The sequence below is a fragment of the Ambystoma mexicanum genome, chromosome 1p, assembly GCF_040938575.1.
Source record: "Ambystoma mexicanum isolate Mex_15411 chromosome 1p, UKY_AmexF1_1, whole genome shotgun sequence".
NCBI classification, from domain to species: domain Eukaryota; kingdom Metazoa; phylum Chordata; class Amphibia; order Caudata; family Ambystomatidae; genus Ambystoma; species Ambystoma mexicanum.
This window is the reverse complement of record NC_090921.1, coordinates 1,044,018,715-1,044,044,359: the sequence shown is the minus strand read 5'-3', so window position 1 is coordinate 1,044,044,359 and position 25,645 is coordinate 1,044,018,715. Positions and strand designations below refer to the sequence as shown.

The 25,645-nt window shown below is 48.5% G+C and overlaps 2 protein-coding genes across 2 annotated transcripts in view; one reads left to right on the top strand and one right to left on the bottom strand.

Annotated features, from left to right (window-relative positions):
- The window catches only part of LOC138447870 (tubulin polymerization-promoting protein family member 3-like), a 183,276-nt gene extending 176,860 nt beyond the window's left edge, over window positions 1-6,416 (bottom strand). Inside the window, exon 1 of the mRNA XM_069604336.1 lies at window positions 6,221-6,416. The gene's annotated coding sequence lies outside the window, so the exon portion shown is untranslated. The remainder of the gene's footprint in view (window positions 1-6,220) is intronic.
- LOC138447866 (uncharacterized) overlaps window positions 1-23,367 on the top strand; it is a 33,393-nt gene extending 10,026 nt beyond the window's left edge. Inside the window, exon 2 of the mRNA XM_069604323.1 lies at window positions 18,868-23,367. Within this exon, the coding sequence (XP_069460424.1) occupies window positions 18,868-21,398 (2,531 nt within the window). The 3' untranslated portion in view covers window positions 21,399-23,367. The remainder of the gene's footprint in view (window positions 1-18,867) is intronic.
- Window positions 23,368-25,645: the final 2,278 nt, after the last annotated feature.

Sequence of the window (25,645 nt, the reverse complement as noted above, 5' to 3'; positions counted from 1 at the left end):
GTCGCATAGCGCTGCGTCTTAGGACACTGCATCAAATCTTTGAGAATTTGAAGTGAGAGCTGGACATACCAGTGATGTGTAGAGCTCAGTGAGCCTGGCTGGGCTCAAACTGGCCTGAGCCCCACCTGCGGCTCTGGCCTGAGCCCTCCAAACCCCCCTCCGGCCAGTGCCTGCCCAAACCATGGGCTGTATACGATCCCCAGCGGGTGCTTGCCCACTCCTTAGATCAAAAAAGATGCGCTCCTTTAAGTGTGCCAACAGCACTTGCAGGAGCCATTTGCCTGTCTTCCGGTCGTGGCTGCCTGACTGCCAGTCCCTCCCCAGCCACTCATTGATTGGCAGGGGCAGGACAGGAAGTCGGGTGGCAGGACAGCAAGTCAGGCAGAGTGCTCCTGTAAGTGCTGCAGGCACACTTTTTTTTTTACCCGCTCAGGGCTTTAAGTGGGGTAAGAAATCTAGGGGGGCCCTCATTTGGGGGCGTGGCTTGTGGGGGGCGTGGCCTAAAACGTACGCAAATCGTATGGTATGCACACATATATATATGCATATTATATATCTGTGTGCGTACCTTACTATGGTTTGTGTACTTTGCAAGCTATCTTTTATAAACATAGAAATATGTATTTCTATGTTTAGAAAAGATGGCTTGCAAAGTACACAAACCATAGTAAGGTACGCACACAGATATATAACATGCATATATATGTGTGTGTGCATACCTTACGGTTTGCCTAGTTTTCAGGCCATTTTTTTTTTAAACATTTCGGTTTTATAAAAGATGGCTTTGAAAGTACACAATTCAAGCCATCTTTTATAAAGCTTTGACTACGGACAAAATTGTCCGTCGGCAAAGCTTTATAAAAGATGGCTTGAATTGTGTACTTTTCAAGCCATCTTTCATAAACCTCGAAAAATGTCAAGAATCCCCAGGTTCGCCGAGGGTTCAAGACGCCTCGGCGACCTGGGGAAACAAAGGGACAGTAACTGCATCTGGTGACCCCTCGCGCGAGACTTACAGAAGTGGCAGCCAGGCACAGCATCGCTATGGTTGGCTGCCACTTCTGTCAGATCGCCTGACTTCATGGCAGGAGCATCTCCCGTCGCGGCTGCCGCCGCGACGGGATAATGCATCCCGCCAATGTTGCGTGCAGTGGGACGGGGGCCCCGGCAGGGCCCCGGCTCAGTCCCACTTTTTGGAGACTGCCGGGGCCTGGCCCCGGCAGGCCCCGGCCCACTTAAAGCCCTGTACCCGCTCCACCCCCTCATTGATTGGCTGGGGCAGGACTGGAACACTTCCTGGTGGTGCTGTGAGGCAGTGGCAAATTCAAGAAGGTAAGTGAGCCCCTTTGTTTCTCCTCCCAGTACTCTTTGTCTCCTTTTGTTGCCCAACCCCTTTAGCTGCCCCAGACCATTTTTTTCCTCTTTTCTTGATCCCCCAGCCCAATGTAGCCCCCTCTGTTGCCCTTAAGCATTTTAGCTGCCCCAGACTCGTTTTTCCCCACCAAGTCCCATTTAGCTCCTTTTGTTGCCCCTCAGCCCCTTTAACTTCCCCAGACCTAATTAGCCCCTTTTTGTGATGCCCATTCCCATTTAGCCCCTTTTGTTGCCCCACAGCCCCTTTAACAACACCCAGGCCCGTTTTCCCCTTTTCTTATTCCTCCGGTCCCTTTAGCCCCTTTTCTTGCCCCAGTCCATTTTAGCCCTTTTTTCTTGTCTCTTTAGCCCTTTCTGTTGCCCCCTAACCCCTCTAGCTTATTTTCTTGCCCCACCCCATTTTCTCCCCCCCAAGGAGGTCCGTCCCCTGTTTTGCGTGACCATTTCCCAGGCTCGGCTCGTTCTTGGCCTTAAGTGGCAGGCCAGGCCCCCAGGCTCGGCCTTGGCTTGTCCCTACCCATACATTGCCTGGTTCCTGAGCTCTAGTGCTTTGTTGCTGCATGGATACGGGGTATGGTATTTATTGGTCTGTCTGAAGGGGTGACATGCAAACTGCGTCTGAGGACATAAGCAAGTGCATTGAATGTTTAGCCGCAATGCACCATGGTCCAAAGAACTATCATGTGGCGCTACATATGAAGCGTGTATGTTCAGTGTCCAGACGGGGTATGTCTGTGGCAATGAAACGATTTACAACATCCATGGTGCATTATATTTGCATTCAAAATGTCAAATCATCCCACCTCGGAGTTTTCATCCCAAAGTATGCTGATATAATAGCTCAGTGGGTTAATGCATCCGCTGCAGACGCTTTTCTGTACTATGCAGGTCGTAGCTTCACAATACCCTGTTTGCCTCGCCTAACCACCTTCCATGCTTCCGGGGACGATACAATGAGCAGCAGTGAGAGTACGACTACCCTGTTCTTCCAGCCCTTAGATAACCCCCCCACACGGTGTTAATGCGCGATTAAGAGTACTAACCCAGTGGGTTGTCAGGAGGTGGCCTGTGCTGAGGGGACCGACCTTCCTCCAGGAAAGACTATGATGTTTGGTAGGTCATTCTCACTACCACTTAAACTCAGAAATGGAACCTCTTTCGCCGTGTTCAGAAAGATGCTAAAAACTGAGCTTTTCAACTAGACTGTACCTGAAGGTGTTCCCCTGTAACCTTTGGAACATTCATACTGCATTATTGTCGGCAACCTCTGCAACGCCTTATGATCTGTCTTTTTTTCTTTTTTTATGTAATCCGTAACTAAGCAAATATCCTGCAACAGCGCCACAATGCCTCAGGGCCGCCGCGCGCTTTATACATTTAAATAAATGCATAAATACATGCTCATGTCAGTGCCCCACTTCAGCCTCCCATAGCTGCCCACACGGCCTTGCTGCAAAGGGAGACGTACGCAGGTGCAGGATCCAGAGTGGCCCGGGCTGCTCCAGTCCAGTGTATCGGAAGTAACCCACTGCATTCTGCTAAAAGAAGGGATTGTATTCTCTCGGTCTGCTGCAAGGGGCAAATGCCATTGCTGACAAGAACCGGTGCGTGTGCCCAAAATGATCCTATAGCGCGAGGTCTGCCCTGCAACACTTGCCCGATTCTGATCATGACAGCTCTATGACTGATTAAACACAAGAGAAGGGCTAGCATGATCCTTTTATACGAGCAGGAGAGTGTTGCATCTAGCATTAGGACCAGTGGTGGAAGGGGGCTAGGGCGCTTAGGAGCGAGGCTCCGCTCATTTTTTTTTACGCTTAATGTTCCTATACTTTTTTTAAAAAAAATAAACCGTCCCGGAATAGTTTAGATTTAAAATAAAAGTGTAGGAAGAAGTTGAAACTTGCACTTCAGTGCGCTGCACTGAACAGAACATTCCCTTAAACAGCAGGCGCGTGTGATTAGGGGCTTGTATTGCGCGTGGGAGGGGGCGTGGCGATGGGGTTTGTGGGGACGGGGGCATGCCATTATGGCACCTAGTTCCACTACTTCTTTTCGTACACTTCGACCACTGATTGTAATCCTACAAAAGTAGGGCTGTGCGAAAAAAGGCAGGACTATTCCGGTTACTTTTGCTGTGGGGCCTACATTGAAGAGAAAGCAATGTGCGTCATCTTTGGCAGCTGCCCCATACGGGAGGGTGACTCCTTTTTTACTCAGCAGCTATATTGCAGACATATTTTGCCGGAGAGTTGTTTGGGGCAGGGGAGCCAGCCGGGGTATGAACTTACTGCGGTGCTGCTGCCTAGATGTTAGGGCCCGGGGACGGGGCATTAAAAGAGTGCTGTTTTCCCGTGGGAGGGGGAGGGGAGGCGCCCCCGGAGTACCAGCACACCCGGCTTTGCACCTGGCTCAAGGTGCTTTCAGGGGCAGAGCCTGGAAGGGGCGGGTTGGTCATATAAGTAAGAGGGCAGAAGCCCTGCTGGACTGTACCTTGGGACCAGAGGTCAAGTCCTAAAAGAAAAAAAGTGGAGGGACTCATTAACATACCAATTGAATGTGGCGTCCCCAGAAATTAGCATATCAAAGTGCCCTCTATAAAAAGTGGGGGACTCCTGAAAAAAGTGTGGGGGGGGACTCCGTCCACCTGCGTGTACCCTCGACTTGGCCCTGCACGGGAATACTGCACTGGATGAGCTCTCCCCACCCACCTCCCCTCATCCACATCAAGCCGAGCGCTGCCACAAGAGCGACACACAATGCCACCCCCCGGAACTGGCATAGCTCAAGAGCCCGCGGCGACCCATTCTGCAGCAACTCCACCCCACTGCCATCACTGCAAAGAGATGGCTGGTCCATAGCCAGCCACTCCTACACATCGCCCAGTCCGCGTCAGATAGCTCAGTGGGTTTTGTGCTTGCTGCTGCTAAATGTCAGAATGGTCAAATTCGTTTTAAATCCCTCTGCAATTGCTAATTGTGTGCCATTAAGCTGGGGCTGCGGGGAGAGGGGGGCATCGGGACCCTGGCGCTCTGAAGTAGGACAGCAAGCACTGCATAAAAACGGCGCTTTTATGGAATGACTGAGCGCGAAGTGAGAGAACAGAATAGCCCGTTTTCTGGAGACAGAGCTATTTGAGCACTGGGTGGAGACGGCTTCCTCTGGGGCAGGGCGGTGCTTCTGAACGCAGAGGCGCATGCATTGTGGTGTGAGGAGAGGACCAGCGTGGGAGTTTTGAAACTGGGCTGCGGTCTCCTACTAGCTCGAGCCGTAAATCCATTCACTTTCCAATGCCACCATAAGACACGGCGCCGGAATGTCACTTGCCCCCAACTTAGACCCAACAGCCCCGTCTTTCACAAGATTCGGTGGGGTCAGTTCGCGCCACAAGTTCTGGTTCAGAAATCAGCATAAACAAATACTGTTATCTTTTTCCCTTCCTTGCATAACTTTCTGCAATACGCCGCGCCATATTGCACAATCATGCGGTAATGATTGCATAACTCATCCATCGCTGCTACATAAGCACCAAAAATGGTGCAAAATGATCAGACAGCTTTGCTTAAAATGGGGCCAGCGCTTTTCCAGTTTAAATAGGGCGCAAACCTGTGATATATAAACCAAACAAAACGGCGTTTGCACCCCCCGCCCCACCCTCCCGACCCCACGCCCCGGCCTCCCTCTCCACCCGTCGCCCCTCAAAAATATTATCCAAAAGCATGGGGGTCTTCCCAGTGTGTTTCGAAGCGCATTGAAGTGCGCATGGCGCCTTCAAGGCGCCAAGGAACGCGCCTGCCGGGAGTTTTCCATCTCCTGCAGCCAGGGGTCTGTGGCGGGCCGGCCGCGGGTTCCAGGCCCAGGCGCCCTCCTGCGGCGCCGCCGCGGCGCGGGCTTTCGCAGCGCCCGGCTCTGGCAGGCCATGAAAGTGCGCGCCGGTGCCAGCAGCGAGTGAGTCCTCCGTGTTATTAATATCACCGCCGGCCCCTGCTCTCGGCTCCTCGGAAACCGTGACTGGGACTTCTTCCCTTGGCTGGAATGCCGGCGCCCGGCGCCTTATTTACATTTGCACATTCGCAGTACTTTCCACAAGACGAGAGTTATTTTCCACCCAGCGCTCATCCGTCTTTGCAGAAAATGCACAGAAGTGTCACGAAAGCACACCAACCCATGGAAACAAACAGTTAAAAACGGGGCAGGGGCGTTTTATGAAATGTTACTCTTCGCAAGCAACTCTCTGGGATGGTATGGCAACAACAACCACGACCCCGTTTTTCCACACATGGACACACGGGTATTTGTTTGGCGCTATCACAGCGCAAGGGGCACCGTGTTCACAGGGCATAGCTCTCCTTCCAGCAAAACGGAACAAGGGACTAGTTTGTTCAGTGTTCCAAAAAAAAAAAAAAAAAAACACCACACCTTGTATTCATCATACATTCTGGTATATAGCGCTTGCCTCTTTTTGTCCCTTTTTAGTGCTGTAGAAACAGAGCCTTTGGCATACCACGTTTGTTAACTTCGGAGCCAAGAACGGCTAAGAAGCTACATCAGAAATCCTATCTGATGTGTGCAAGTTGCTTAATTCGTACGCAGATGCATTGACCCACTGAGCTATCTTACTGGGGTTTAAAACCGTGCACGACAGGTTGGTGGCCGACTTTTGCAGCACATGCATTAAACCATCTCTCTAATCTTACCGTCAAATTTGCGCGCCAGAAGAGACTTTAAAGGTGGAAGGGATAGTGGACGGGCGCGTGCGTGCATGCTATATAGTAGCGCCTACCCCTGACCCGTACAGACAGGCACCGTGTAGCGCGCCGCTTGGGAATGCCTGCATAGCGCCTACCTCTGTCACGCCGTGCGAGTCTCCGCAGCCAAGCCCTGCTCCCGCCTGCTCTCCCGAATGAATGACTGCTATAAAGGCTGCCGAGCTATTATCTTCTGTTTATGCCCGTATCCATAGAGACACCCTGTTAAACATCAAGGGAGTGCAACACCAGGGCTCTGGTGCAGCGAGAGTGGCCAAGGTCATTGGCCAAGCCCAGCAGTGGTAGCTAGCCTCCTCGCCCGGTCGCTCAGGACTCTGTCGGATCACAGCGCTCCGACCAATCCACGCCGTGCTTCAACAGAAGCTAACACACAGCGTCCCTGATGGCTGTTACCCGTCCCAGACTGCAGCAGACCCAGGAGATGCACATTGCAAACACTACCCACTAGTGTGCATTACAACTCACGAACGTATCATACGTGTAGATCAACGAAGCAGGCGACCAACTCGATGAGCTATCTCGCGGGCTCTGGGAGCCCGGCCGCCGCGAGCAGAGCCTGCCTTGCTCTGATGGCGTGTGCGTGCAGGCTTTGCCCGACCGACACACGTGCGTGGAGGTGGAGGAGGATGAGTGGAGCGCTGATATTTTAGGGGGGTGGTGGGTGATTGGGAAGGGCAAGGGATCCGAACGCAGCCACCCACGTCTTACCAATCTGCTGTTCCCCTACCCACACCTCCTCTCCGACTCTCCAGTCCCCCCTCCCCGGCCCCCCTAATCAGTCACACCAACGCTCTGTCACATCTCAAAACACACCTCTGCAATGAAGCCATTAATCAACCAGTGACAGCTGTAATTTCGACTACCACACTTCTGTACCAGAAAACACCCAGGCCCTTTACTGCACAACAAAGCCCACAACAAAACAGCTTATATCCTAGTCTGCTAGGCACCTACTCAGCCACCACCCATACACTTGACCAACTTCCCCACCCAGACTCTAAACCAGCAAGCCACCCACACGCTCTACCAGGCAACACCCAGGCCCTTTACTACACACCCCAACAAGCCCTCAATAAAACGACTTATATCCTATTCTGCTAGACACCTACTCAGCCATCCACCCATACACTTGACCAACTTCCCCACCCAGACTCTAAACCAGCAAACCACCCACACTCTGTACCAGACAACACCCAGGCCTTTTACTACACACCCCAACAAGCCCTCAATAAAACTGCATATATCCTATTCTGCTAGACACCTACTCGGCCATCCGCCCATACACTTGACCAACTTCCCCACCCAGACTCTAAAGCAGCAAAGCACCCATACTCTGTACCAGACAACACCCAGGCCCTTTACTATACACCCTAACAAGCCCTCAGCAAAACAGCTTAGATCCTATCCTGTTAGACACCTACTCAGCAACCCACCCATACACTTGACCAACTTCCCCACCCAAACTGTAAACCAGCAAACCACCCAAGCTCAGTACCAGACAACACCAAGGCCCTTTACTGCACAGCCCAACAAGCCCTCAATAAAACCGCTTATATCCTATTCTGCTAGAAACCTACTCAGCCACCCACCCATACACTTGACCAACTTCCCCACCCAAACTGTAAACCAGCAAACCACCCACACTCTGTACCAGACAACACCCAGGCCCTTTACTACTCACCCCAACAAGCCCTCAATAAAACCGCTTAGATCATATCCTGTTAGACACCTTTGCAGCCACTCGCCCAAATACTTTACCAACTACCCCACCCAGACACTAAACCAGCCAGCCCTCAGACCCTGTATCAGACACCACCCTTGCCAAGCCACCCACCCACCCACACCTTTGCCAACCACCCACCCACACCTTTGCCAACCACCCTACCCAGATCTTTTCAGCCTCTGCCGAAACTGCAAACCGGTCACCCCACCGACTATTTGTAGAGATGAAGAATTCTTCATTAACCAAAGCCTGTGGAGCAGTGCCTTGAACCCCCACCAACTGTGTTTTTGACAAATGATTAAACCCTTAATTTACAATCATATTTGTGACCACTTTCTCTTTTACATTTGGAGCATCAAAACTTGAAATATCTGGTGAATACACAACCCTTTTGGCCACTTCGTCTGCGGCTTCATTCCCGCGAGAGATAAAGCTAGTTCACTTAGTATGTGCTGCACACTTAATTATTGCGATGGCTACTGGGAGTTGTAGTGCCTTGATAAGCCTGTCCAATAATGCTGTGTGTTGCACTGGAGTGCCGTCCGCTCGGAGGTACCCCCTCTTTTTCCAACATGCTAGCCCTGCGTGCACGGTTGACATCACATAGGCAGTCACTGTACACCATAATTTCCTGCCCTGCATGTTTTTCGAGCGCAACAATAAGCACCACCAATTCTGCTGCTTGTGCCAAAAAGAGAGACGGTAGTCTTGCCCTTGTTATCACTTCAAATTCCCCATTAGCTCTGTGCCGTACCACAGCTGAACCTGAATGCCTTTCCTCATCAGTTTGATCAATTTTTGAAGACCTGTCAATAAAGGGAACCTCCCCTCCTGCTAGTGCATTCTTCTTTACCCTTGGTATATCGTAGAACACCGCGTAGTTAGAGCAGTCATGCACCTGCCTACCCTCTGCCACAGGCTCGGGTACAAACATGGCGGGGTTCACTATTTTACACTTGACTATTTTAATCGCTGGATTTGATATGATCACCTCATATGCGGAAGCCCTCTGAGATGTCAGTGTACCCTTAGGTTTTGTAGGGGAGGACTGGTCCAAGACGACCCCCCTCGCCTGCACTTTCTCCCCAGGTGAGGACTATGGCTCTCTTGGGCGTCCCCTCATGCCACCCGGGCCCAGGTGGTGGAGGGCTCACCCACTGGAGACATTGCCCGCACGTATTAATTACCCACACGTATTAAAATTCAGTTAGGCCTAGACACCATTTTGTCTGGTAAAGATGGTGTGAGCTCAGCGCACTGTAGCGCGGCCCCCACCCTTGGAGGGTTTCAGTCATCATTGTTGCCGCAGCACCCTGGTAGATCCGCTGCGAGCCCGTTCCCACGAACCAAAAGGACATGAGCTAGTGTAATGCACTGACATTGTAACAGTTCAGCTCCCGCAGTGTATCGTATCATCACTCCCAGCCTGACCCGGCCAGCAGGCCTAAGCAAAATGAAATGAACAGTAAAATGGTCGTCACAGGCCCGACAATCCTCGTATATTAATGTTGAGACTACTTGCAAAAGATGCTTTCCTCTCATAAAATCCCTTATATTGTAAAAACCTGTAAGATGTATAATTACAAGAGATCATGCCCCCATGATATAAGCGATGATGAGCATATACCATTGCAGTTGGGTGCTAATAATAACGGAACGCACCAGGAAGCTATTTGTTACGTATATTACTGAAAAAACTTACACCTCATGGGCTCGCGCCATAACTGAACTAATGCTGCTAGAATATACGAGGAAATGAATGTAACCAGACTGTGGATCTCATGTGAAGGATGCGCAAGAAATGCACTTGTTATGTGTGTATGTCTAAGCTTCTTATGTGCCACCACCGTCACGTACAGTGGCGAGCCATTTCCTATGTATTCCACCAACCCGATTACTACCTCACTTACTGCAAATATATATATGCATATAATTAAATACTGTAGCTGTTAAAACATAGTGTACGAATACGGTGTTCAGACTGGGTATAATCGAGACACATCCAGCAAAGTTGAAATGCATGTTTTAGAATGATTTGTAATAAGTATTATAGAATGTTCAAATGTTTGATGTTTTTACCTAACTCCGCAACACACGAGGGAGATACCTTTGGAAAATACTTACAAGGCCATTCCCCCTCCCACCCTGTAAAGGCTGCCAAAGGCATGAGAGCAGAGACCGCGCCGCGCTGCTTTACCTCCCCCAACCAGACTGGAGCCGCTTCAAAGAGTTGTAACCCCCTCTGTAGCACCCAAGGCCACCACCCGCCACCTGCATTATTTCAGCAGTAAACCTCTGCCTGAACACACGCGCCCCCTCGTAAACCTCACAACCCACCGGACCACCTCAGACTTATGGCCCTGTGCGATCAAGACACCCAACACTTTGACAACACACAGGGAACATCCATAACAACTTCTAACAAGGCAGAAAGATATGTACCGCCCGTGCCAGGCCCTGAAGCTTAGCCCCTCGACCTATGGCCCCGGTCAACAGGACACTGGCAACCATGCCCTGACGTATTGCCTCCAGACCCCTCACAAGGTGCATTCCTCCTGTGTTGCATTAACCTGTTGTATAACCTAGTGTAAGATTTACTGAAGAAGATAAGGTTAAAAATGCTCGAATGACTGCGGTGTGCATGGCATAGGGCTAATAAGTCAGGAAGAGACATTCATCTCTGTCACTGGCCACGATGGCCCCACAACACCGCCTGGATGAACTCCGCCACCCGGCCAGGCCCAGCCCAACCCACGAGGCTGCCCAGTGACGTCTTCCAGCCAAAGCCAACCACATCACAGCAGCACCTATAGTTAGTCGTCGCCACCCAATCCCCATGAACTTGTGCCCCCTATAGTGTGTAGGTTCTTATGACGTTTTTTGTAAATATATACGCCTGTCTTTGCTATTGTCAGACAGAGCGCTCTCGGAGTTTGCAGAGTCCTTTGCATGCCCTATTCTGATTGATAAACTCCCATTTACTCTCACCCGCACTCTGTCTTGGCCTTATTCCCAACTTGGGAGAGTCCTTCATTGTCTCTCATTGCGGGGAGGATCGTGCTGTTTGGGGACGCTTGCCTTCAGTGGTGACCCCGATAGCGTGATTTTATTTCTTCCTAAAACCCATTATAACCGTCCCCTTTTGGCACGAGAATCTCCGGTCGAAAAGGGATACGCACGGTGAGCCGGCTCCGGGAGGCTGCCCGCCAACGGCGACCGGTACACTAAGAAGTGCGCACTCAATAGAGAAAGGGTATGGGATCCCTGTTGAAAAATCCCCTTTGAGTACCGCTCGCCGGAATCGGGGCTGACTGTAGAGCTGACGGCGACACTGCCTGGACGGACCCAGTTTCGGAGACTATCGGTTCAAGACGGGCACGTAAGTACTGAGTGTGAGCGATTGTAAAGGGAGCGGGGAGAGAAGCGTAGGACAGGGAACGAGAAGGGGGTACGAAGATATACTAAAGATTATTGTAAAATTTCCTTTCTTTTTCTTTGCATATGGCCATTAGGATTACGAGGTGAATAAAGAGATAGAAGTGACGGGAACCTAGCTCCGAAAGGGGGTGGAAGGCGGCGCCGCATAGTGCTATATTGACTAGTGCTGGGAATATATGACGAAGTGAAATATAAGATAAAAGTGTTCAGCAAAAGGGGGCACTGAGAATACATTAGTGATCGCTACTACTTCTTTCTTTTCTTTTTCTTCAAGGGTAGGGGGAGAATAAAAACGGAATTAGCACGAACTTGGGAGAAAAGTAAGAGAACAAAGGTCCTACTAGAGGGGGGAGAGCAGGTTAAAACCTATAAATATATGCATATGTGCTAAGCAAGATAGACAGGGACAGCCGGCTAGGGAGGAAAGGGAGGGCAGCGTGAATGGTGTACTGAGTGTTATCAAGAGGTGTGTGCACCTCGTATGTGTCAAGGGACGACTTTGGTGTTGCGAATGTGTACAACGGCTATAAATGTATAAATTGTCAAATGGTCATGGTAAGTGTGACCGGATAAAACTCTTTTAAAGGCAACGTTGAGACAGTGACGTGAGTGGGTACCTTTTGATTTCCGGGTTGATCGTGTCAAAATAAATGATGGATTGCTCTTGTACGTGTCCCCCAAAGAGAACAAAGTAGGAATTGTGTACAGACAGTTTTTGTATTGGGCAATAAAGGGAGGTAGAGCCCAACCGAGAAAAAATAATATCGATACTACAGTAACATTGGAGTTGCAGACATACAGAGACACACAAGCACTAGGAGGGAACACGGAGATGGGGCCTGAAACACCATTATCACATATTTGTAAAAGCCTTCCAGGGCACGCGGAGCGGATTAAGAAATATCACGACCAATGGGTAACCGAGTTGAAAGGAGAGGGGCTACCCCAGATATGGCCAGAGGGAGGGTCATTTGACAAAAGCGTTCTAGATATGGTGATGACATGCATTTTCTTGAAGTACCGAGGAAAGCAGCTACAGAATAGAAGGGAAATATTAGATCTTTGGCGGTTATTTGAAGAGGTACCACCGCCTAAAGCGCCAGTACCAAATCCCGATCTCCCATCCACTACAGACAATCCACTGGTGTTACAGAAAGATATCAAAGAATTGCCAGGTGTAACACCACCAGTAGAGGTAATAAGTTTATACCCGATATTAAAGAAACCTGTACCCGCGGAACGATACAGTGATCCAACGTATGTACCTCCCCCGATAACCACTACACCCCACCGGCCCACGGCACCCCCACCATATGAGAGTACAAGGGAGCGAGGCCAGGCGGGTACACAAAGGGTGGACATAGAGAAGCTCACAGATGATCTAGAATCAAGACTGTCAATAGCAAAAGATGAGCTCTCGAGGATAAAAAACATATGCGAACGAACAGCACTGGATACAACTAGAGCTGGACGTACTTCTAGAGCATCGGATGAAAGCAGAAGGCCCGAGGAGGGGTGGAAAAAGGGCGAGATCCTGTTTAGGATTGAGGAAGAACCAACGCGAATAATAGAAGTAGGGACCCGAGAGGAAGATGGTGGTAACGAAGAAAGGCTTGGGGGACTTAGAGAGGAATTACTATGTGATATCAGAGAAGAGCTAGATGAAAGCGACAGATTGAGTATGGCAATGGGAGGGGGAAGCGAAGGGGAGGAAGGTGCATGTTCTATGAGAACCCTAGATGATGAGTGGTCGGGACGACTAAGGAACAGAGTGGGGAAAATGGCATCACTGGGAACATCAGCAGCCAAAACGGGTCCGGATGCAACCACGAAAGGAAAGCTACAGCTCCCGTTGATACATAGGGGAGGAGGGAGGCCTAACTATATCCCATGGGCACAGATGGATAAAGCTAATTTATTAAAGCTATTGCCCCCGTTATCAGGAGGGGCAAGTAAGTGGATATACGCCTTCGAAAAACATACAGCTGGGGTACCCCTAGCTGTAGGAGATGTGAAAAGTCTGCTTGTATCAGCGGTGGGCGACCAGGCTGAAAGAGTATGGGTTAAAGCCGGTTTCCCGGGAGTAACATTAGACTGTGACCGCCATGATGGGGCCTCCTTTAACACAGTACGGGCTAGGGTGTGGGACGCCTTACGCGAAACATTTCCAGACACACCTGACTTACAGTCCGTGATGCAGTGTACAATGAATGACGGGGAGGAGGCTATGGATTACATTTTTCGGGTCCAAGAGATGTGGAGAGCGGAAACGGGCACGCCCTGGTATCAATCAACATCTCTATTTTACTTCATTATAAAAAGGGTGCTCCCAAAGGAAGTACAGAAGGCGCTTGACAAAATAGCAGGTATAGAAGCAAAGGGATGGCCGGAAATTCAGAGCATAATAGTACACCATTGTAAACAAATCAAGGAAAGGGAGAAGGAGGTGGCGCAGAAAAGATTGGCAGACGAGGCGAAGTTGGTGCAAACAAAATTAGTGAAGGTTGCAGCAGCAGTAGCCGCGCTCCCACACAGCAGGGAGGGAGAAGATGAGGAGGAGGGGCTGATAGCGATACAAGGAAGGGTGGCAACTAATTGGGCGGGAACAGGACAGAGGCAGTGGAACGAGCAGGAGCAGGGTGGAGGTCCGCAGTGGCAAGAGTGGACCCCTCGAGGGGGACGAGGTGGGTACAGGGGCCGAAGAGGAGGCGGACCACAGGGGTACGGGGGAATGGGAGGAAGTGGATGGCAGGGTCCCAGGGGCCCTCAGGGGAGTTGCTGGAACTGTGGGCGATGGGGGCATTACTCCAGGGAGTGCAGAAGTAGACAAAACAACGGGTTCCAGGAGGTGGAGCAGTATGGCCATCCCCACCCGGGAAGCCCATATGGCCTTCCGATGGGACAACAGCAGCTGAGAGACCCAAGCCAGGGTAATACGAGCCAGCAACAGGGACCCCAGTATAGAACACAGAACCACCCACAAAACATGCCTAACAACGACAGCATGCAATACACACCAGGCAACCCTTTCGCGACAGCAGCTAACGGGGCCCCCGCACCAGCACCTTACAACGGCATGTCAGTGGTCTCAGGTAACGTATTTAATGAGGGGGGGGCGATGAGACACCCCGCATAGGACAGCCCACAGAGAACACTTGCGTGTCCAGTTCTATCTACCACCCACAGTGCAGCAGAGGAACCATTGGTGGGGGCGCAGATAGGAGACAGGCAATTTATATTCATGGTTGATTCGGGAGCGGAGAAATCATGTGTCAGGGAGGGCCGGTTCCCGTTATCTAACAGGAAGTTAGAGACGCAGGGGTTCTCTGGGGCTGTAATTGAAGTTCCTTACACAGAAGCTTTAGATGTAACCATAGGGGGCAAGACTGTAAAAGCCCCCTTACTGTACTATGAACAGTCCCCGATAAATTTGCTGGGGAGGGACCTTATGAGTAAACTTAACATGACCATATCATTTACCGAAGGAGGAATAGTGTGTTCCACCCCCGGGATATGCCCCTTGCGTGCAATGTTGGTAGTGCAAGCCTACACCACCACACAGGAAATACGAGGGCTACCACAAAAAGAAGAGATGTTTATTGCAGGGCTGCAGACTTTGGCCCTTATAGTACCAGAGCTAAAAAAACATGGATTGGAGGGTTCCAGCAGAATTCCTCTTCCGCCCCATAGTGTGTCTAAATGCAGCACCAGGATCAGTGGTGTCGTTGGATTTGCACGCCGTGCAGGTATCAACGAAACGGATCGCTGTGATTGGAATAGACAGAGAAGGATGTGAGTGGCGCACCGTACTGTGCACAAACGCAAACCTAGCCCTACGCGAGGTAACAGATGAGGATCTCTTTTCAGACACAGAAGTAGATGGTGAGATAGTAATGGAAATTGCGATGCCCTGTGACATTTTGATCCAAGCCAGAGAGATCCCCGTCCAATTAATGGCAGTGGTAGGAAAACCACCGTCATTTTTTGATGACGACATGAGGGTAGTACCAAACCATTTATGGACAACAGGTCCCCAGGATGTAGGGCTGTTGCATGGAGTACAACCTGTGATAATAAAACTAAAACAAGGAGCTATCTTACCCCGAGTAAAACAATATCCACTGTCCCGTGAGGCTGAAGAAGGGATAAAAGAAACTATAAATGCACTACTAGCACAAGGGATAATAGTGCCTTCAAACTCACCATGTAACACATGTATTTATCCAATCAAAAAAGCAAAAGGGGGGTCGTGGAGGATGATACAGGACTTACGCCCCCTCAATGATGTAACACAGAAAGAGTTCCCTCTAGTCCCGAACCCTGCGTCAATACTATGCAGCATCCCAAAAGCAGCATCACATTTTACAGTAGTAGACCTGAAAAACGCATTTTTCTCAATACCCCTGGCTGAAGAGAGTAGATACCTTACAGCGTTCACACTGGGGGGAAAAAGATATGAACACTGCAGACTGCCACAGGGATACTGTGAGAGCCCGAGCATATTCAACCGCATATTGCACGAAGACTTGGGGAACCTATCAGTAGAGAGTACGATTATTCAGTACGTGGACGATTTATTAGTGTGTGCACAAGACAAAGCAACGTGTAGAAAAGATTCAACAACGCTCCTGACTTTACTGGCCAACAAAGGATACAAGGTAGACAAGGAGAAGCTACAGTATTGCATGCCTGAGGTCCTATACCTGGGGCAGCTCATATCAAAAGATGGAAAAAGAATAATTCCCGACAGGGTAGAGGCAATAAGATCAGTAGGAGAACCCACAACAGTGAAAGATATGCAGAAATTTTTGGGGATGTGCAATTATTGCCGAGCATGGATACTAGACTATGCAGCATACACCAGGCCCCTCCTACAAGCACTCAAAGAAGCACAACAAGAAAATATAAAAATAAAATGGTCAGAAGACATGAGCATATCGTTCAAGTCACTGAAAGAGCTAATTTCAAGCGCTCCAGTACTAGCAAACCCTGATTATGGACAGGAATTTTACCTATTCTCCCACTGCAAAGGAACACTTATGACAGCAGTACTGACACAAAAGACATCCTTAGGACACAAGCCCCTGGCGTACTATAGTGGTACTTTGGATGCCGTGATGCAGGGTCATTTCGCGTGCGAACAATCGCTCGCAGCAGCCGCATTTGCGATTGAAAAAAGTGCCACAATAGTAATGGGATGCCCTGTGACACTGTTTGTGGAGCACTCATTATTTGCCATACTTGAAAGATCAAAAAGCACACTGACCACCCAGCGGGCAACAGCATACGAGATCATATTGTCCAGCGCCAACATCCACATAGTGAGATGTAAAACAGTAAACCCCGCCACATTCATTACAGAAGCGTGCACAGTAGAAGACATGCAAAATCACGATTGCGCAACCCACACAGGAGAAGGAGGGGAGGGCACAGTGGTGTGTGAAAACGCTCTCAGCGAGGGGGAGGTGTACTTTGTGGATGGGTCTGCATCAATTGATATGGACACGGGAGAAAAACACGTTGGCATGGCGGTAGTGAGATTAGAGGAAGGTGAGTTTGAAACACTAGTACAGTACCGCCTCCCGTCGCATTACTCTGCACAGGCAGCAGAACTGGTTGCGCTCATAGAAGCACTACACGCAGCGAAGGGCTGTGCAGTTACAATATACACAGACTCAGCTTACATGACAACGACAGTACATGGAGGAATAGCAAGATGGGGCCGTAGGGGATTCAGAAGGGCAGATGGAACACCAGTGCAGCATGCAGAATTGTTAAAAGAATTAATTGAGGCCCTACAAAACCCTACTGCTGTAGCAATAGTGAAGTGCCAGGCCCATACCTCCAACTCAGACGTTGTGTCTTTAGGGAACGCGGCAGCGGACGCTGCCGCCAAGGAGGCTTCCTATTTTCAGAAATACGACACAGGTGAGTTCATGATCAAGAACACAACAACCGAAGAACTGTCAGAAGGATATAACATGATGTCCTTATCACAAATACTAGAATTGCAAGCAGGAGCTAGTGCAGAAGAAAAACTAACATGGACGAAAAGGGGATGCAGCCAATCAGGAACAGACCTACTATGGCGGCAAAATAACTCAGGGAAAGTGGTAATGCCACTGCAGTTATTAGAAGTTGCATTTCAACAATTACACTTCCCCGCACACAACACTAAGCAGCACATCGCGGCAGAAATACAGGAAGAATGGTTTGTGCCCTGTCTCCAGGAGCACGTGTCTCGATTAGCAATAGAATGTACAACATGCCAAATATACACTTCAGGAATGACATTACGCACACTCCGAGGAACAATTCCCAAACCCATTGGCCCATTCAGAGAACTGCATATAGATTATGTAGACATGGGGGAAAGGTGTAATGGCTCACGATACATGATCGTGGTGGTGTGCCCATTTTCAAGGTGGGTGGAAGCGGGACCATGTGCGCGACCTGATGCCAAAAGCGCCGCCAAGTTCCTAGTAAGGGAAGTGTTCCCACGCTGGGGAATTTGTGACGTGATACGCTCAGACAACGGCTCTCACTTTGTGAATGAACTTTTCAAGGAAGTTACCACGTTATTGGGTATAAAACATAAATTGTGTTCGATTTATCATCCTCAAAGTAATGGCGTAGTGGAGAAGATGAACGGCCTGTTAAAGGGCAGATTATCAAAACTATGCTTCTCATTAAAGAAAAATTGGATTTACTGTCTACCCCTGGCATTATTTGAGTTGAGAAATCAACCAAGTAAAGACCACCACTTGTCCCCACACGAGATCGTGACGGGGAGACGAATGAACACAGCACACTCTCCACTGCGTGAACACTCAGATGCTCACAGAAGCGCTGCAATATTGGGAGATGAGTTCACAGACTACCTAAGGAAATTAACAAGGGCAGCGCGCGCAATAGCGAAGCAACTCTCCCCACCCTTCACCAGAGAAGAGGGAAATGTAACAGGATCTTTCACAGAGCCAGAGCAACAGCTACAGCTAATGCCAGGCGACTCAATTTATGTCAGAAGCTTTGTGCGTCGGTGGAATGCACCACGATTCCATGGCCCATACGAAGTAATATTTTGCACGCCCACGGCAGTAAAAGTGAAGGGCTTGAGGTACTGGGTGCACTTGACCGACGTACGAAAAGCATACAGCGATGTACACGAGGAGATAGAGGAGGAGGCACAGACAACAGCAAACAATGCAAATGAGTAGGATGACTAAACATCAACTTGCGTGAGTGTGTGTGTCAGCACTGGATCTGAATGGAATAATGTCATCACTGGAATTGAATGAAATAATGACTGACAAGGATATTACAGAAAAAAAAAAATAAAATAAAATAACAAAAAAAAATGTATATATGTGTGTTTTCTTTCTTTTTGATGAGTGGTATGTAATTAATGAAATAAAAATGTTATAACTTGAATACACCCTTGTCTGTGAATACCCCTCCCCCGCATCCCCACCCGCTTCCATTCCCAGTCAAATGTATTGGCACAGACGGTGCCAGCAAAACGTTTACATGCATGCACTTAATGCACTTTTATATCTCAAACAGGAGCTTCCATGGCATCTAACGGGCAGCCTGCAACGGATAGAATTAGTAGAATGAGAGAATTAGTATATGAGAGATGCAGATATTGGTATGAGTGTGGATTATCAGTATGCATCACATTGTTCTTTATGATAATGTTTGGCTTGGTCACATATTGGTTTATAGCGTTCATCTCTATCGAGATGTACGAGGGGGGAGGGAGTAACAACACCACTGGACCAATTAACAGTACCACCGGGCCCAATGTAACTGCAAATGGTACTGCAGGTGTCAATACCAGGGAAGGTGATTTTTTGATATGGGACGGAACTAAACTTATCTGGGGGTATCATACCACACCATCAAGTGTTGTGACCGCACAAAGAGAAAAGCCACATGGTAAAATGGAGAGCAACACAGTGTCTTCACCAGGGGTATCCGACTACGATGCCCATAGTCTCAATGATCGAAACCCGTCTGTCATATCATGGTTGTATAACACCCCTACCAACAAGCTTGCCCCCATCCCAAAAAACAATCTGCCAGATAGCGTCAGGAAAGAAAACGAAAAGCTACTAGAAATGCACGAAATACTATATGATGAATGGGCCAAGGGGGGCGGGAATGAGGAAGGGGGGTCTAGTTTGCCCACTGCTCAGGGGGTTGGGAAGTACATGAGTAACAAGAATGCCCGACGAAAGAGAGAAACAGGGAGGAAGAAGTATGATGAGTACTATGGGCTAGGTCTAGATAAGATGGAAGACCCACGACACCCCCATCAAACAAATAAGTGGTATGCAGACATGAGTGCCACAGCTAAACAGACAACAAACGAGAGCTGTTATGTCTGCTCCCTCATCCCCCATGCATCAGGTACACCCAAAGTGTTGCTACCCAAAGAGTTGCCTATTGTGGATGCCCAATGTCTCCTTCATCTCACGCTGTGCAGGATTAAGAACACCTTCCAGGCACACGAAGTGACTTTTCAAATGTTGCAGAACGAGAAAACGTGTTACCCAAAAACGGCAGGAGTAGTATGTTTGAAAGAACCATTTTTTGTGATAGGAGGGACACTTTTTTCTGACAACAAGCAGAAGGATGAAGAAGTACTGTGCAAAGCGGAAGCACTAAGAGGTGTGGCACCGGACAGATTACAGTGGATAGAGAAAACATGTACACCAGTATGGAGAGAACACATTTCAAAATTAACTTGGGTAACTGCCATTGAAAAGCCGTTCAAACTACAGAGCGAAATGGACTATAAGCTGTGCTTTAAAGGAGAAGGGAGAACTCCCATGGGAACAAACTCAAACTGCAACAAGACCCTCACCATCCCAGACCTAAAGAAAGGGACAGCGGCCCTGATGGACACGTACTGGGTGTGCGGCAAACAGGCATACCTACACCTCCCCCAGTCATGGAGTGGCAGCTGCTCAATGGCCACTCTGCATTCGGCACTAATGGTGATACCAGAAAGCCACATCGATGGGAGCAAAAGGACACAGGAACGCATGCAGAGTGTGGCTCAACCAACTGCAGAGTCACAAATATATGTCCTGTCTTCTGGAAGCAAGGAAGAAGTGCTGACCCGTAACAGGCGAGCATCAAATTACATATCAAAGGCATCATCAGAACTATTGGCTCAGATCCCAGATAAATATCGATTATTCAGCTCAGCAGAAACATTTTTTGCCTCACTCGTCTCAAGTGTCCAAGCAAGGGCAAACGCAAAGTGGCTCCAGATAACACGCTGGGAATTGATTCAGCTGGCGAACGACACTGAAGAAGGATTCAATATTATCAAAGTTGAACTAAGAGCTTTACGACTAATGACCATGCAAAACAGGTATGTTCTGGACCTGTTGACAGCGATGGACGGTGGTGTTTGCCGAAAAATAGGAAGTGCCTGCTGCACTTTCGTACCTTCTGAAGACACAGAGAATGGCTCCCTGTCCCATGTGATCGAAGCAGTCCACAACCTAGGAGAAAAAATGAAAATGGAAGGTGGAGCAGAAGCGAGTACCTGGTTCGACAACATCTTCTCCTGGGTTCCCTCATGGCTTGGAACAACTGTAAAATTTTTAATACCAGCTGTTGTGTTCCTCCTTCTACTTTTTTGCTTGTGCCAGATGGGTCTTCGAGTCTGTGCTAACGCAGTACCAAATGGTGCAATGATGATGGTGACAATGGGCAACTCACATGGCACAATAAAAACAACGCAAGAAGCACAAGTACAAACAGGGATAGATAATTCGCCCAGGTACCAACTGGTGCCCATATACCACGATAAAGATATTGTAGATAAGTTGTGGCACACCACCATCAAAGAGCCTCGTATACTAGAATGGTATGAGAAAGTTTGGGTAGATTTAGAAGCAGATGGTGGGTGCATATATCTGACGTGTACCCCAGATGAATATGCCCGGAGAGGTGAGAGCTTAAGAGCAGTGTGCAGAGCATGGATGCCCATCAAAGGAACTCCGGCATGGGATGAGGCGGTGATGGACGAGGCAGAATGTAGGAGGATAGAGGATTTAAAGAATTCGTTACTTTAAGTAACGAAAGGGGGGAAATGTAGGGGAGGACTGGTCCAAGACGACCCCCCTCGCCTGCACTTTCTCCCCAGGTGAGGACTATGGCTCTCTTGGGCGTCCCCTCATGCCACCCGGGCCCAGGTGGTGGAGGGCTCACCCACTGGAGACATTGCCCGCACGTATTAATTACCCACACGTATTAAAATTCAGTTAGGCCTAGACACCATTTTGTCTGGTAAAGATGGTGTGAGCTCAGCGCACTGTAGCGCGGCCCCCACCCTTGGAGGGTTTCAGTCATCATTGTTGCCGCAGCACCCTGGTAGATCCGCTGCGAGCCCGTTCCCACGAACCAAAAGGACATGAGCTAGTGTAATGCACTGACATTGTAACAGTTCACCTCCCGCAGTGTATCGTATCATCGCTCCCAGCCTGACCCGGCCAGCAGGCCTAAGCAAAATGAAATGAACAGTAAAATGGTCGTCACAGGCCCGACAATCCTCGTATATTAATGTTGAGACTACTTGCAAAAGATGCTTTCCTCTCATAAAATCCCTTATATTGTAAAAACCTGTAAGATGTATAATTACAAGAGATCATGCCCCCATGATATAAGCGATGATGAGCATATACCATTGCAGTTGGGTGCTAATAATAACGGAACGCACCAGGAAGCTATTTGTTACGTATATTACTGAAAAAACTTACACCTCATGGGCTCGCGCCATAACTGAACTAATGCTGCTAGAATATACGAGGAAATGAATGTAACCAGACTGTGGATCTCATGTGAAGGATGCGCAAGAAATGCACTTGTTATGTGTGTATGTCTAAGCTTCTTATGTGCCACCACCGTCACGTACAGTGGCGAGCCATTTCCTATGTATTCCACCAACCCGATTACTACCTCACTTACTGCAAATATATATATGCATATAATTAAATACTGTAGCTGTTAAAACATAGTGTACGAATACGGTGTTCAGACTGGGTATAATCGAGACACATCCAGCAAAGTTGAAATGCATGTTTTAGAATGATTTGTAATAAGTATTATAGAATGTTCAAATGTTTGATGTTTTTACCTAACTCCGCAACATACGAGGGAGATACCTTTGGAAAATACTTACAAGGCCATTCCCCCTCCCACCCTGTAAAGGCTGCCAAAGGCATGAGAGCAGAGACCGCGCCGCGCTGCTTTACCTCCCCCAACCAGACTGGAGCCGCTTCAAAGAGTTGTAACCCCCTCTGTAGCACCCAAGGCCACCACCCGCCACCTGCATTATTTCAGCAGTAAACCTCTGCCTGAACACACGCGCCCCCTCGTAAACCTCACAACCCACCGGACCACCTCAGACTTATGGCCCTGTGCGATCAAGACACCCAACACTTTGACAACACACAGGGAACATCCATAACAACTTCTAACAAGGCAGAAAGATATGTACCGCCCGTGCCAGGCCCTGAAGCTTAGCCCCTCGACCTATGGCCCCGGTCAACAGGACACTGGCAACCATGCCCTGACGTATTGCCTCCAGACCCCTCACAAGGTGCATTCCTCCTGTGTTGCATTAACCTGTTGTATAACCTAGTGTAAGATTTACTGAAGAAGATAAGGTTAAAAATGCTCGAATGACTGCGGTGTGCATGGCATAGGGCTAATAAGTCAGGAAGAGACATTCATCTCTGTCACTGGCCACGATGGCCCCACAACACCGCCTGGATGAACTCCGCCACCCGGCCAGGCCCAGCCCAACCCACGAGGCTGCCCAGTGACGTCTTCCAGCCAAAGCCAACCACATCACAGCAGCACCTATAGTTAGTCGTCGCCACCCAATCCCCATGAACTTGTGCCCCCTATAGTGTGTAGGTTCTTATGACGTTTTTTGTAAATATATACGCCTGTCTTTGCTATTGTCAGACAGAGCGCTCTCGGAGTTTGCAGAGTCCTTTGCATGCCCTATTCTGATTGATAAACTCCCATTTACTCTCACCCGCACTCTGTCTTGGCCTTATTCCCAACTTGGGAGAGTCCTTCATTGTCTCTCATTGCGGGGAGGATCGTGCTGTTTGGGGACGCTTGCCTTCAGTTTCTCCAAAACGGCAAACAATGCATGCTCAACAAACAACGTTGTAGAACACCCCATCACAATACTGGTAGACGTCTCAATGGCGAATGTAGCTGCTGCCAGCGATTGTTCGCAAGGAAACGGTCCTCTCATAACTGGATCTAAAATCCCACTATAATATGCCAGAGGTTTGTACCCCAGTGTAGTCCTCTGTGTAAGCACCACTGTTATAACTGTCCCATTTGTGTGTAAAAATAAAAATAACTCCTCTGAATAATTGGGAATTCCTAAAACTGGAGATGAACAAATTGCTTTCTTCAATTCTTCAAACACCCCCTCTATTTCCTCAGTCCATTCTATATTTTCCTTGTTCACTTCTGCTTTCTTCAGAGCCTGCAAAAGGGATTTTGTATATGAACTATGATCAAGTACCCATGCTCTAACATAGTTGCACAATCCCAAAAACGGCTGCATTTGTTTTATTGTGTGCAGTTTTGCTGTTTTCATAATTGCCTCAGCCCTTTCAGGTGTAACTTTCTTTCCAACTGACCAATATACAACACTTCTTCTTGACAATATTGCAATTTATCCTTGTCCACCTTATATCCCTTGTCTGCTAAAATAATCATTAACTGAATCGAATCTTGCCTGCACTCATCTTCTGTCACGCTGCAAACTTAAATGTCATCTAAGTACTGCAGTACAACACTTTTCAAATCAATATTGCGTAGGTCCATCTGCAGGACCCTATTACAGATGGATAGAGACTCATATCACCCTTGGGGCAAACAAGTTCTCTTCATCTTAGTCTGACGAAACGTAAATGACATAAGGTCTTGGGAGTCCCTATGCAACGGGATTGAGAAAAATGCATTTTTCAAGTCAATCACCGTGAAATATCATGCCTCTGTGGGGATATTACATAGTATTGTCACCGGATTTGGAACTAAAAGAAACTCTGCCTCTACAATCTGGTTAATCGGTCGCATGTCCTGAATTAGTCTCCATGACCCTCCTTTCGATTTTTTCACAGGGTACACTGCAGTATTGCACAGTGACTCTGACATCAGTAAGATACCCTGTTCCATTAGTGCGGATATAGTCCTGAAAATACCCTCATCCACCTCTCGAGACATGGGATACTGTGTTGCTCAAGGTAAAATTGCTCCTGGTTTCAACTTCATCTTAACTTCCCCCACCCCCTTCAATCGGCCTATGTCATAGGGGCCTGTAGTTCATAAAGAGATTGTCACTTTTTCCAAGTCCTCATAAAAAAATACTGGGCGCTGCAGCACTATCATTGTTCGCTGTGGGATTTCCCTTTTCTCTATTCTAATTCAATATGTAATGGTCATCTTGAATATTCTTGAATATTCCTTCATCATTTGATGGTTCATCTCTCAACATATCCTCATCAGTGACATCAGGCAATCTATACCCTTCCCCAATGGCAATCATTGTTCTCCTTGGCCTGCCCTCGTCATCGGTTCCTTTGAGCATGGCTAATTCCCCTCGCAGAATGGCTGCATCTAACCCCAGGGGAATAGTTTGTCCCCTCTCTTCATCCATGGGTATCTGTGGCCTGAACAAAAACTCATCAGGTATTCTTATAATCCTTCCCATTAGACTGGGTAGCCATGTCAACAAAATGCGTACCCCATAAAGAAAGACTTCTGGCTCAAACAGCACTCCTCGCAGAGCCATTTGCCCTGTAAACAGCAATATAAATTTGCCCACGTTCAGATAATGTATCCCTGGAGTGGAACATACAATGCCTTTATCAGTGAAAGAAATTGTCATATTTAACTTCGTCATTAAACCTCTGCCCAGAATATTAACCAGTGTCGGCCATGAACACAATAATTGGTAATTCATCAGTAAAAGGAACTCTGCTTGTAGTTCCAGAGAAAACTTGTGCATTCATGGCATTTCCCGATAATGGATTTTGTCCCTCTCATATACATGAGCGAGTTGCACCCATGTCTACTAAAAAAGAAAAAGATTTGCCTCCTATGGCAACATCAACCCTTGGTTCCTCTTGGGGGTCTGGTTTCACCGATAGTATTGAACACATCAAGTCACCCTGTGAGCTGTCCTATTGTGGATACATACTTATCCCCGTACCTATAAAAGGATTTCCTCCCACCATAGTGACACCCCCTACTCTGGGTGTCAATAACTGTACCGTGCTTGCATTCTGCT